Source organism: Beta vulgaris, chromosome 6 (assembly GCF_026745355.1).
Source record: "Beta vulgaris subsp. vulgaris cultivar EL10 chromosome 6, EL10.2, whole genome shotgun sequence".
Lineage (NCBI taxonomy): Eukaryota > Viridiplantae > Streptophyta > Magnoliopsida > Caryophyllales > Amaranthaceae > Beta > Beta vulgaris.
The window spans coordinates 2,240,791-2,253,000 of NC_079207.1; the positions used below are offsets into that span (position 1 = coordinate 2,240,791).

At 33.3% G+C, this 12,210-nt stretch overlaps 1 protein-coding gene across 1 annotated transcript; it reads left to right on the forward strand.

Moving 5' to 3' along the window:
- The first annotated feature begins 6,630 nt into the window (after positions 1 to 6,630).
- LOC104894946 (cyclin-D5-1) lies at positions 6,631 to 9,824 on the forward strand. The gene is made up of 5 exons (XM_010681326.4): positions 6,631 to 7,191; positions 7,298 to 7,384; positions 7,476 to 7,770; positions 7,858 to 7,994; positions 9,099 to 9,824. The coding sequence occupies exons 1-5, from the start codon at positions 6,907 to 6,909 to the stop codon at positions 9,309 to 9,311; spliced, it is 1,017 nt and encodes a 338-aa protein (XP_010679628.1). The 5' UTR covers positions 6,631 to 6,906; the 3' UTR covers positions 9,312 to 9,824.
- The last annotated feature ends 2,386 nt before the right edge of the window (positions 9,825 to 12,210 follow it).

Consider the following 12,210-nt stretch of genomic DNA (forward strand, 5'->3'; position numbering starts at 1 on the left):
GTGAAAGTATTATAAAAGATAAAACTAAAACTATCAACTTATATAACACTTAGTTTAGCGAATATGTGATTAAGCACAAAAAGTTCCACTTCTTGGAAAGATAAAAACCGCTTGATTAAATATAGGATATCAAAATTCTCTAACTTATACCGCAAGGTATAGGTGAAGAGTGTCAAAAATCCTATATAATATATCATTATACAAAAAATTCATTTCATAAAATCTAGCCAAACTAACATAATCTTACATAATTATCTCTATCTTAAATATCTATCCTTATTATTATACCCAAATAGAACCTTGTTCTATAATATATTTTTTAATGAAATATTGATACTCTTAACATATACCTTATGACATAAGTTAGAAAAATCCATCAAAATTTACTTATCATGAAAATTAGTATTAGGACTTATGCCGAAGCGTAGTAGTAAGTAAACAATATAATTAACAAATCTAAGAAGCAAAAATTAAAGCAATGACAATCGCAAATTTAACGTGGAAACCTCTACCTTAACAAGTAGAGGAAAAACCACACAAACGGTTTCACTAATATTTCAACCAGTATTACCAAAACCCTAAACTCACAAATTCCGTGAATTACAATCTCTCTCAAGAACTCTGACTATAAACCTAAGAGTCTTTGTAATTTCTCCCCATATTTGACGAGCATACAAAATAATAATTCCAATCCCCCTTTATATAAAGAGTGAAATCCTATCCCTAATAGAATTACCATCTAGATCTAACTAGATTTATAAAAGTAATAATTATCTATCTTCCTAATACAATTATCATTCTATTATAAAATAATTAATCTATGAATAATCCTAACATAACAAGACTTAGAAAAATAAGACGAAAAAGAGAAAGAAAATCGCCAAATCCCGTAGGCCCAAGTTCCATCATGTTGGTAAAACCCGCGCGCAATTTTTTTTCCATTCGTCAACATTTTTCCTCGAACACTCCCGATACCCATAACGTGTCTCTAGGACCTACTAATCGTGTCAGACTTTTCAACTTACTTAACTAACAATCTTCCCCCCAAGCCAATACACGACCAACCTCTTCGATCAACAATCAAGAGCTTCATGTCGTTGTTGGGGGTAAAGATGCCTTCCCTCGAACCAAGACATCTTCGTGCTTGACACGTGCTGCAACTAAAAAGATGCTTCTTGTGTTCCTTGTTGCTTTCATGATTGTCTCACTGCGCTCTACAACCAAGATAGCTCCTTGATGCATCAGTGCATCTATCATCAACAAGTTTTCCTGGAGAAACCATGTTGCTATTTAGGCGTGGGATGTACCTTACTTATGTAACATGCCAACAATGACCATGAGACTCAAGCATGATCTTACCTATCCCGTCAACTTTCAATCTATCCTTGTTAGGTAGATTAACCTATTCTCTTTCACATTCCTCAAAGACAAAGTCTTGTTCCTTGTGGCAAATATGAAACAACTTCCCGAATCTAAAACCCATTCAATTGCTGGTTCCGTAACACTTGCAACCGATAAAGCGTCATGTGGATATTTTTCTCCTCGTCATATGTATCCCCCCTCAAACCACAGCCGTCATTCTCGTTGACTCCTTAAGCTTCTTCAAATTCGTCAAGGCATCGCGATTGGAAGTGCCCCTTTTCATCACTATAGTGACAAGACACATCAGAATTACACACCTTCGTTCTTTCCTTTTTACCATGTATCGACACACTAAAGGCTCCCTCTTGGCTAGAGGATCATCCTCCACGATTCATCAACTCTTCGGCTTCTAATAGGCAAACAATGATCTCATCTTAGGTCAATGTTGACTTACCTACCAACAAAGAAGTATAACAATATTAAATTTTATCGAAAGGGATGCTAGGAGCAAAATTATCTTGTGTTCATCCTTAAAGGTCTCATCCAACTTTGCCAATTGGGATGTCAATCCACTGAATATGTTGATGTGATATCTCAAAGTCAATGCTTTCGTTCTTCGATATCCAAACCGAATAAGTCCTTATTAAGAAATTACTCGTCAAAGACTTAGATTGAAACATCTTCTCCAATTTTTCCCATAACTCTTTGGGTTTTGTTTCTTCAAAAACATCATACTTAATCTCCGGTGCAAGGGCTAATGAATAGTCGATGTTGCACACCTCTTCATATATTCTCATCTAGGATCTTTGAAATCTTCGGATTTCTTGTCTACTAGGGCTTCATACAATCCTTGTTGAGTCAAAATATCTTCATCATGCTCTGCCATAACGCAAAAATGGTTATTTCCATTGAACAATTGCATGTCGAACTTTCCTCCAAAGATCTTATCCATATATCCTAGATTTAACCTAGGCTTTGATACCACTTGTTAGGACTTATGCGGAGGCGTAGTAACAAGTAAACAATATAAAAAAAAATCTAAGGAGCGAAAATTAAAGCAATGACAAACGCAAATTTAACGTGGAAACCTCTCCCTTTGCAAGTAGACGAAAAACTGCAATTAAAGTAGAATTGATGATTCCAATCCTCCTTTATATAGAGGGTGAAATCCTATCCCTAGTATAATTAACATCTAACAATATCTAATCTAACTAGACTTAGGAAACTAATAATTATCATCTCCCTAATACAATTATCAATCTATTAGGAAATAATTAATTTATAAAAATTCTAACATAACAAGACTTAGAAAAATAAGACGAAAAGAGAAAGAAAATCACCAAATCCCGCGAGCGCAGATTACACTCCGCTGGCTCGGATTTCCTCCACAATTTTTCCTCTAACACTCCCAAAAATCACGTGTCTGCGAGACCTACTAACCGTGCGTGTTGGACTATTGGGCTTGCATAACTAAAAATTAGGTACATAAGTTCCTTCATATAATATGGAGATACATAAATACACAAACACATTTGTCTTGCAACGGCAAAAGGAAATTGATTTCATGGTTATGTCGTGGTAGGAGACCACTGACTTGAAAGCAATCACGGCCCGACAACAGTGGTATATAGTAATCGATCTGGCCGGAAAGCTCCCCAAAGGTTAACACATCAGCCTTAACTGATACGAAATGCAGTAAAACTGATAGTTGGTCTGGATGGGTGGCGCGCATGTGTGATAGCAAGCCCAAACCCAAACATGACATCCAACCACAAAAACATTTCAAGTATCAACTCAATAAAAATAAGGAGGGAGAGAATATATAAAGCAAGAGAGTATTCCCTCCCACAAGCAATGTGGGACATTTGATGAAAAGAAGACAAGGCTTTTCAAGCCTTGATTCCAACAGATCTTTTTTTGGGGAAAATAACATTTAAAGATAAAATAATATTTCTGTTTTTAAAGACTTTAAATACACATTGGTAAATAATATGAGATATATTGTCCAAGACAATAACTAATTTTGTATAAAATTCAAGTAAGTTATAATTAAAGTTGATGAGTTATTGACACTAAATATGAAATGTCTCATTGGATTCTGGATGGTGGTAATACATAGAGTGAAAGGTCCACATTGTTGTGAAAGCAGCATTCCCAACCCAAGAGAAATGAACAAAGGGAGGAAAACAATCCCCCATATCCCAACTACTGCATTTCCAACTGGCAATTTTTTTATTATTATTTGTATAAAATTTTTGCCAGTTGGGAACTAGAGTAGTCAATATTGATTTATTTTTTCTTTTTTGGCGCCAAAATTAGCAAAAATTATTATAGCTTGTCCGTGGTCCCACTTTTCCCCGCTTTATTTCACGTTTCCCTCCACGAGATGACGCTCCTAGCATTCCCATATGCTAATTTTACTGATGAGTGCTGACACATCTCATCTTCTATTCCTATTTGTACATTATAATTAGTATTTGAGTTCGTACGGTACTTCGAGTTGGTATTATTTTTCGAGTTTGATATATATTTTTTTTATTTTCATTATAGGAGAATTCAACATTTAAAAGGTGCAAATAAAATAATGTGGACATTTAAAGCATGATTAAAAGTTGGCTGAGATGGTAACTGTGTCTTGTATAATAGTAAGAGGTCGTATATAGGGATGACAATGGGGCGGGTTAAGTAGGAGACCCGCCCCATCCCCGCCCAATTGGGGGCGGGGATGGGTCTAGGTTTGGCGGGGATGGGTTTAGGTTTGGGGATTAAAATTGTACCCGCAATGGGTGGTGGAGCGGGTGTGGATTTTATGTTATACCCGCCCGCCCGCCCCATCCCCCCGCCCCGCCCCACATATTTATTATTAAAATTCTATTTATATAGATATATTACTAATGTATTTGAAGACACTTTTGAAATGTAATAAAACATTTGCCTTTGTTAATGTATTTTAACTTTTCTTTTACTATATTATATTGTGATTTTGTGAAGTAGACAACTATAATGGGCTTATGGCAGATTTTTTGGTGGATGAAGTGGGTATGACGCAAGTACGACGCGGGTGCGGGGGTGGGTCTAGAATTTATCCCTGCAATGAGTGGTAGGGCAGGGATGGGGATGGAATCTTCTCCCGCAATGGGTGGTGGGGCGGGGATGGGGATTTGGCCATACTAAAGCCTAAAGAATTGATCGAAGGTATTAGGTTTTGATATGTTTAAATTATTTTATCTTAATTTTAAAATATAAGTTTAGATAAAAAAAGTTCGTATGAGATAATATAATTTTATTTATTTTTATTCCATGTTCTCTCACAAATGTAACATTATTTGTAAAATAACCACTACTCATCTACTTCACACATATAACATTTGTATAATAACCAATATCTATTTACTAATCTTATCCCATATTCTCTCGTAAATGTATAAGACAAACACAATCAAGTGTGGTCTTATTTGGTTTGTTTGATGCATGCTTTCATAATATCAATTTCTTATGATCTTACTTATACATAATTAAAGATATCAAAAATAAATAGTGTATTAAATGGTGTAGGACCATCAAATATTCATGTATTTAGAAATCAAGGAAGTATAACTTTTTCTAATATTATCTATTTTTATATAGCAAAAAATATACTGAAAATAAGATAGGAAAAACTACGTTCATATATATCGTCTTACTACATTATAAAAAATTCTCACATTGGCCACTTAAGTCTCTAATGCAACCAAATAGAAGTACAACACATGCTACAATACGAGATTACGAATTAACAATGTTACTTCATTTCATTACCTGTGAGGCCGTGACTAGTTTTTGTTTGGGTAAAAACTTTTATACTAGATTGTCAAAGAACATTTTGACGTCAATTTCTTTACATGTTTTTCTATGTTAGTATGAACATATGTACGTATTTACAATTTTCTCCTTCAATTTATTAGTAAATTTTAAATAAATTTTAGCAGTAGGAGAAGAAAGTTTGTTGGGGTGATAAGAATTGAAGTGTTATCCTGTTGAAATTGTAATTTGATGGGCTAAGACTCTTTAAATAGTAAGTCAGAAAAATTAATACCTTGACTAAGTGTTAATTTTTCCTAACCACCTTTTAGATTATCTTTTCCCCAACTACTAAGTACGAGATTAGTAGATTTAAATTAATTAATTCGTCTAATTCCTTTTTGATGTTTTGCATAATTGTAATGGTACATGTATAAGTTCCTCTAGTTTGGGAAGTACAAAAGACAAAAAAAAATACAGAGAATCTCTAGTATCATACATGATGATATCTAGCTAATTAGTAATCCTTATCAAAGTTCTGTATTTTGTTTTCTAATGACTTTGTAGCCAATCTTAATCAAATATTGTACTTTGTCATATACAAACATAATCACTCCAATAATATTTTCTTTTCAAATAATAGTCTAAATACTGGTTAACAAGCAATGATTTACCTCAATAATGATTTACTTACACACTTTACTCGAAAAGGGAAAGAAAAAACATTAGTAAATGCTAGTTTGTTAACATAAATGGAAACGAGTTTGAGGCTTTGAGCAAGAGCGTATATACCGTATAGACTGATATAAGAAGAGGGAGAAGATTAGGGTAGTTTCCTATGGTGTTGTTGTTGCAGACTTGCAGTTATTCTTTTCGATATAGTAAGAGATTTTTTGTATAAAAAATCGGATTAGGATTATACAAACTGATAATTTGTGCAGTTTATTCTGTTTTGACCTTCTTTAACACGAAGTAGCTGGTTTCCTCTCTTTTTTTTTCCTTTCCCAATGTCCCCCCTATTGCCTTATACAATAGAAATAGAGAATATATCTACACGTACAATTGAGGAAAACATGGTAGCTCAGTGGAGTACCATCCCAATGAGAATACACTTCTTTTGCCTACTCTGGAATACCCAAGAATGCACTTCCAGATTACCTCATGCATATACATGCACGAAAATAATATCGTCATGCAATCACCAAAACCGTCAAGTGCACCATATACGCGTTGTAATCACGCAAATGAACTTTATTGATCTTTTTAGATTATGATAGTTGACTTTATTAATTTCATTAATTACATACATTATGTATATATATTATATTTATTAGAGTAGTACACACAAATTGCACATAAATACAGAGGAGAGTACTAGTGAATCAAGGATCAAGGGACAAAACTGAGCCTTTTTAGCACAATGCAAAATTTTGAAGGGTAAGGTAAAAAACAGTTAATTAGTTCATATATAAGTTATAACCGCTGAAAAAACACAATCTCTATATCACATCCGCTAATTTTGGCGGCACCAAAACCGCTCTCAACACCTCCACCCTACCTTTTAGCGCCATAATCGTCTCTCTCTACTCTAGATTGCCTCAATCTCTAAAATTTTCAGCAGTTAAAAATAATTATCATCAAACTTCTCAATTTTTTCTTCACTTCTTTTCCTACTAATATATCAATTTCTATCTCAATTTCTTCAGTTGATTTTCTTTTCTTCATGTAAACAAAAAACCCAGAAAAACCCATAAATCATCTAAAATGGAGGGTTCTTCAAACTCTCAACCTTCAACTTCTATATCTAATCTTCTTTGTGATGAAGATAAATCTTGCTTAAATGAAGCAGATGAACACAAACTCGGTACTTACTCACTCAATTCTCAACTCGTTCCGTACTATCATGACTCAGTCAATCAAGATTATGATTTTCTTCAAATGTTGCTTCAAAAAGAGAGAATTTCTGTATTAAATCCATCTTTTAGTTCATCAATTTACCCATCTTGGTTGAAGAACTCTCGCTCTCTTGCAATCAACTGGATTCTCAATGTGGGTGATTTTTTTTTTCCTTTTTTTTTTGTGGAACTTTATCTTTTTGGTTGAAAAATCTAATCTTTATGCTTAAATTAATTAATTATTTGAAATTTTAATGTAGACCCAGAAAACTTTTGGATTCCAGAATCATACTGTTTACTTATCAGTTATATACTTGGACCGATTCTTATCAACAAGGTTCATTGATGTGAGTCTTTTTTATCTCTTTTTTTTGGTTTTTTTTTTTTGCTGAAGTTGAAATCTTGATTAGTTTTACTTAAAATGTTGATTAATTATAGGAACGTCAATCATGGGCAGTGAGATTAGTATCAGTAGCATGTTTATCAGTGGCTGCAAAAATGGAAGAAAGTAAAGTACCAGCATTATCAGAATATAAAGTGGAAAATTATGTGTTTGTTTGTGATGTGATCCAACATATGGAACTTATTGTTTTGAGTGCTTTAGAGTGGAAGATGAGTTTAAATACTCCTTTTCTTTACTTAAATTACTTCATCAAAGAATTGGGTGATCAAGAAACTAAACCAGATGATTTGATTTCTAGAGGATCAGAGTTAGTTATGGCCTTGATTAGAGGTACGAAATCCGATTGATTCGATTTCCAAGTTTTTTGGGTTGTGTTTTTGTAAGGTTATTGATCTTACATTAGATGATTTGATGCAGAGTGTAATAAAATGGAGGAGTATCGACCATTTGTGGTTGCTGCAGCAGCAGTAATGGCAGCTTTTGATTGGCAATTAACCCGAGAAGCATTGAAAATCAGAATTAGTTCTGTGTCATTGTGGGAAGTTTCAGACAATGTGAGTCTTTTCCCCTGGTTCATTTCTCATTACTGAATAGTTACTGAGTTTAAGTTGAGTTGAATTGTATAAGTAGTTTTAGTTTGGCTCAAATGCTGGTGCTGGGTATGGGTACATGCGAAAGTGTTTGATTCGGCTATTATGTTAGAAAAACCCGACTAGAGGTTATTTGAGGCAAAACGAATGGTTTGTATAACATACATTGTACTCTAACGTAGGTTTGAATGCTCATCACGGATATGGAAACATGTGAAAGTGTCGGATTTGTCTATAAATCTAATAAATCTGACTAGGATACTTGAGCTGAAATGAATAATGTGAATAACCTAGATTAGTACTTAACCTGGGTTCGAATACATGTGAAAGTTTGGATTTGGCTATTGAACTAAAGAATCCGATGAGGATACTTGAGTTGAAATGAATGATTTCAATAATATTGATTAGTATTTGTTTCTTAGGTTCGAATACCTTTATGATATGGATACATGTGAAAGTGTTGGATTCGGCTATTGGTCAAACAAATCCAACTAGGACGTTTAAGGTAAATGAAAAACTTGAATAACATAGATTGACATTGATAGAGTACAAACCTATTCTTGGAGCAACTCAACCAAAAGCTTAAGCTGGTAGTTGGAGCCCAAGAAATAGTTCTATACTCTATTAGATTCTTTAACTTAGGTTTGAGTACTCATTTCGAATATGGGATGGAACATGTGAAAGTGTTGAATTCGGCTATTAATGTAAAAAAAATCCGACTAGGATACTTGAGGTGAAATGTTTAATTTGAATAACATAGACTAGTACTTTAACTTAGGTTCAAAAATTCATTACGGACATGGGTACATGTGAAAGCTTTGGTTTTGGCTATTATAAAGGAACTCGACTTGGTTAAGCTGAGGTGAAACAAATAGTTTGAACAATATCGATTTGTACTGCTATTATGATGCTCTATACATGATTGCAATGCTGTAAAAACAAGTGTCCAAAGTCTGGGTACCCATATTAGAATGTAGAGAATCCGACACGAGTAGTTGAGAGTCGGAACTAACATAGCTGAATACAATGCTGTTATCTGATGCTCATTACATGACTGCAACCCTGCAGCAGCTGAAGCAGCAACAGGAGGAGCAACTAATTTCCTGTTACAGCTTAATGCAGAGATTATGTGCTACTTCCATGAATAATCCTAGTACACCAAACTTGACTGAAGTTGATCAAACTGCCACTACTTCAAGATTAGCAGGCACTAAGAGAAGTCTAACATTCAGGGACATTGACCCAAATCCCGATTTGGCAGATGATGAAGATCACGATTAATCGAGTTTTTGTTGATTAATCATTGGTTTAGGTAAAAGAGACATTCAGTTGATGAACGCTACTCGCATTTTTTATTTTTGTTCTTCTCTTTTTTCCATTTTTATAAAACAGAAAAAAGAGGAAGTTTTTTGATTGTGGGGAAGCAATTTCCTATACCCAACAAACTAGCATTTGGACCATAAGGATGAAGTAAATAAATAAGAGAGAGAGTATAAAAGATCCAGGTAAAAGAGGTTGACTGAAAGGCCAAAATGCCATTAAGGTTAAAGATAGCAGCAAGAAGTGTAAAAGGGGGCCCAACTATTTGTTCTTTAGTTCATTCTTAGTACACTTCTTTCATTTTTATGCCTGAATTTTAACCATTTTTTTCTTCTTACATGTTGTAGTAGTATTTATTTTGGTTCATTTTCATAATGAGACTATATTGATCAGACAATTGTATTCTAGCTAGTATTGTTGTTTGAACATTTACATAATTCTTTTTTACACTATGATATGAAATGATTAGTACAAGGCTACAAGTTCTTAATTGTACTACTATGTGATTTTTACCATGTGCTCTTTATCGCCCATCCCTTTGGTACATATAGATTTGATTAATTATGGCCCATTTCTGTATCAGCCGGTTTTGGGTTTAATAATGTAACATGAACATAATTTTAGCCCAAAATGTGTTTTAAGGCTATTGTGATTTGTGATTTTAGGCCCAATTTGTTAACTTCGAGTTGAGATTTTTGTCCTCAATTTTATTGACATTACACCACCTAACCCCATGCCTATGTCAAAAATTATATAGAATTATTAGTTGATCACTTCTAGTTATATACCATATGAAATGACAATCTATTCCTAAATATAGGCTACGATATTGTTTGAGGGCGTCCTAGAATTTCATCGATATATATATACATATATAGGGAGAGTGTTAATACGTCACTTATTCATAAGAGTTATATCGCGTAAAATTTATTCTCATTTTTCATGTAAATATGCATTCTCATATATATATATATATATATTGGCTTTTCACCTGCCAATGTCAACCTTTAGTTATGCCATTATCAAAAAATTATTTTATTTCCTACTTGAGGACATCCTAAAATTTCATTAATTTTTAAATTTAGTAAACCAGTTCTTGTCCTGCGTCATACGCCGGATTATTTAATGACGCGTATTTGAAGTCTTCAAAAATAGGAATATACTTATTTTTAAATGATTTTTTTCCTCACAAAGACCAACTTGAGCATTGTGGTGTAGTTGGTTAGTGCATTAACATATCAAATGAGAGGTCATGTGTTTGAGTCTTAAAACACATATTTTCATGGTTTAATGTCTCATTTGATTGTGTGGAGGAGGAAGAGTATATATGGCAGGCTGGCAGCCTAACATTTGTTTGTCTTGGTTTTTTTTTTACCTACGTTAGTTATGGCTTGAACTAAAATTATCTTATTACATAGACGAAATGAATGATAGTGACCCATCTCAAGGAGGAGAAAACCCATACACTCAATAGTTTTCTTACCAAAATCTTCATTAATTAAAAAAAGTTAAAAAAATGTCTTAAACATCGCAAATGTAAAATTTTTTTATAAAAATTAACCCATTATAGATAACATTTAGGCTCCGTTTGGTAGGGCGTAAAACGTTTTCCTGGAAAACTATTTTCCTCTATCTATTTTCAATTTTACATTGTTTGGTTGGCAAAGGAGTGTAAAACCATTTTCCCTTAGAGTAAAATTATACTCCCAATGATGGAAAACCATTTTCCCTTCAAAATGAAGGGAAAACTGTTTTCCTTATCTCTCTTACACACTCCTTTCACTACCTCCTTACTTTTCCTTTCATATTTCTTTCATTTTCATTATTTTTCTTACATGGAACCAAACAACGGAGAATTAATTTTGGAATTACGTTTTCCATTGTAAATTATTTTCTATGAAAATCATTTTACACTGAAAATGTTTTACGCTCTACCAAATGGAGCCTTAGTGAATTTATAGGTGTTGAAGATGGTGATAGTATCATAGGTTTTCCGAATATGTTGAAGGTAAATGTAGTAAATATGACTATATGAGCTGGTTTCTGGTATTGATATTTGATGCCCTACCATTTTTATTGGATCGTTGGACGTGTTTCATATGCATCTTCATGTGCCTTTCGCAAAGATTGAGAGTTATAAGGAATATATATACTACTATGTACCAAGTGTTTGGTTTCGCCCGATTTGACGTCTTTTATTTTCAATTTGGATCCAACCATACCAGATAATTCAACAAGCTGAAAATGACTTCAATAAGATAAGTAGACAAGGAATACATACAAGATACAACGGACCATTATTATTGGTTACAAGTTTTTTTTTTTCCTTATGGATATTCTATATACTCGTGTGCATATAATATTTTCTATCTTTCTATACTCGGTAGACTATAAAAGTATCAGGTTATAGTCTAATGATGTTGACATCACTTTCAATCTCAAATATCCTAAAATCGAGGTTCATCCTTTACGAGAAGGGATCTTCAATTTTCCCCGTCCTTAAAAGTAAGTTCATCTTACCTTAAAAAAAAATTAACAATAAATTATAAGAATACAAAAGATGAATAAATATCGAATTTCCAACCTCTTGATTAAGCCATACTAAATGACAAAGTATGAATATACCTTGTTTCCTATCAAGTATCAACCTTACTTTTTGTTAAGAGAACCTAGCTAGGTGACACATACCTAATCCGTAAAAGTAGATCTAGGTTGAGATATGTAACTTATTCAATTAGATGAATTGACAATTAGTGTAATTAAGTTCAGGTTAGTGTATTTCAACATTAAACCTATAATGAATCCAAGTCCATATAATGTTTTATCTCAAAGTATGTTCGGAAAAGTAATTTAGTTTAGT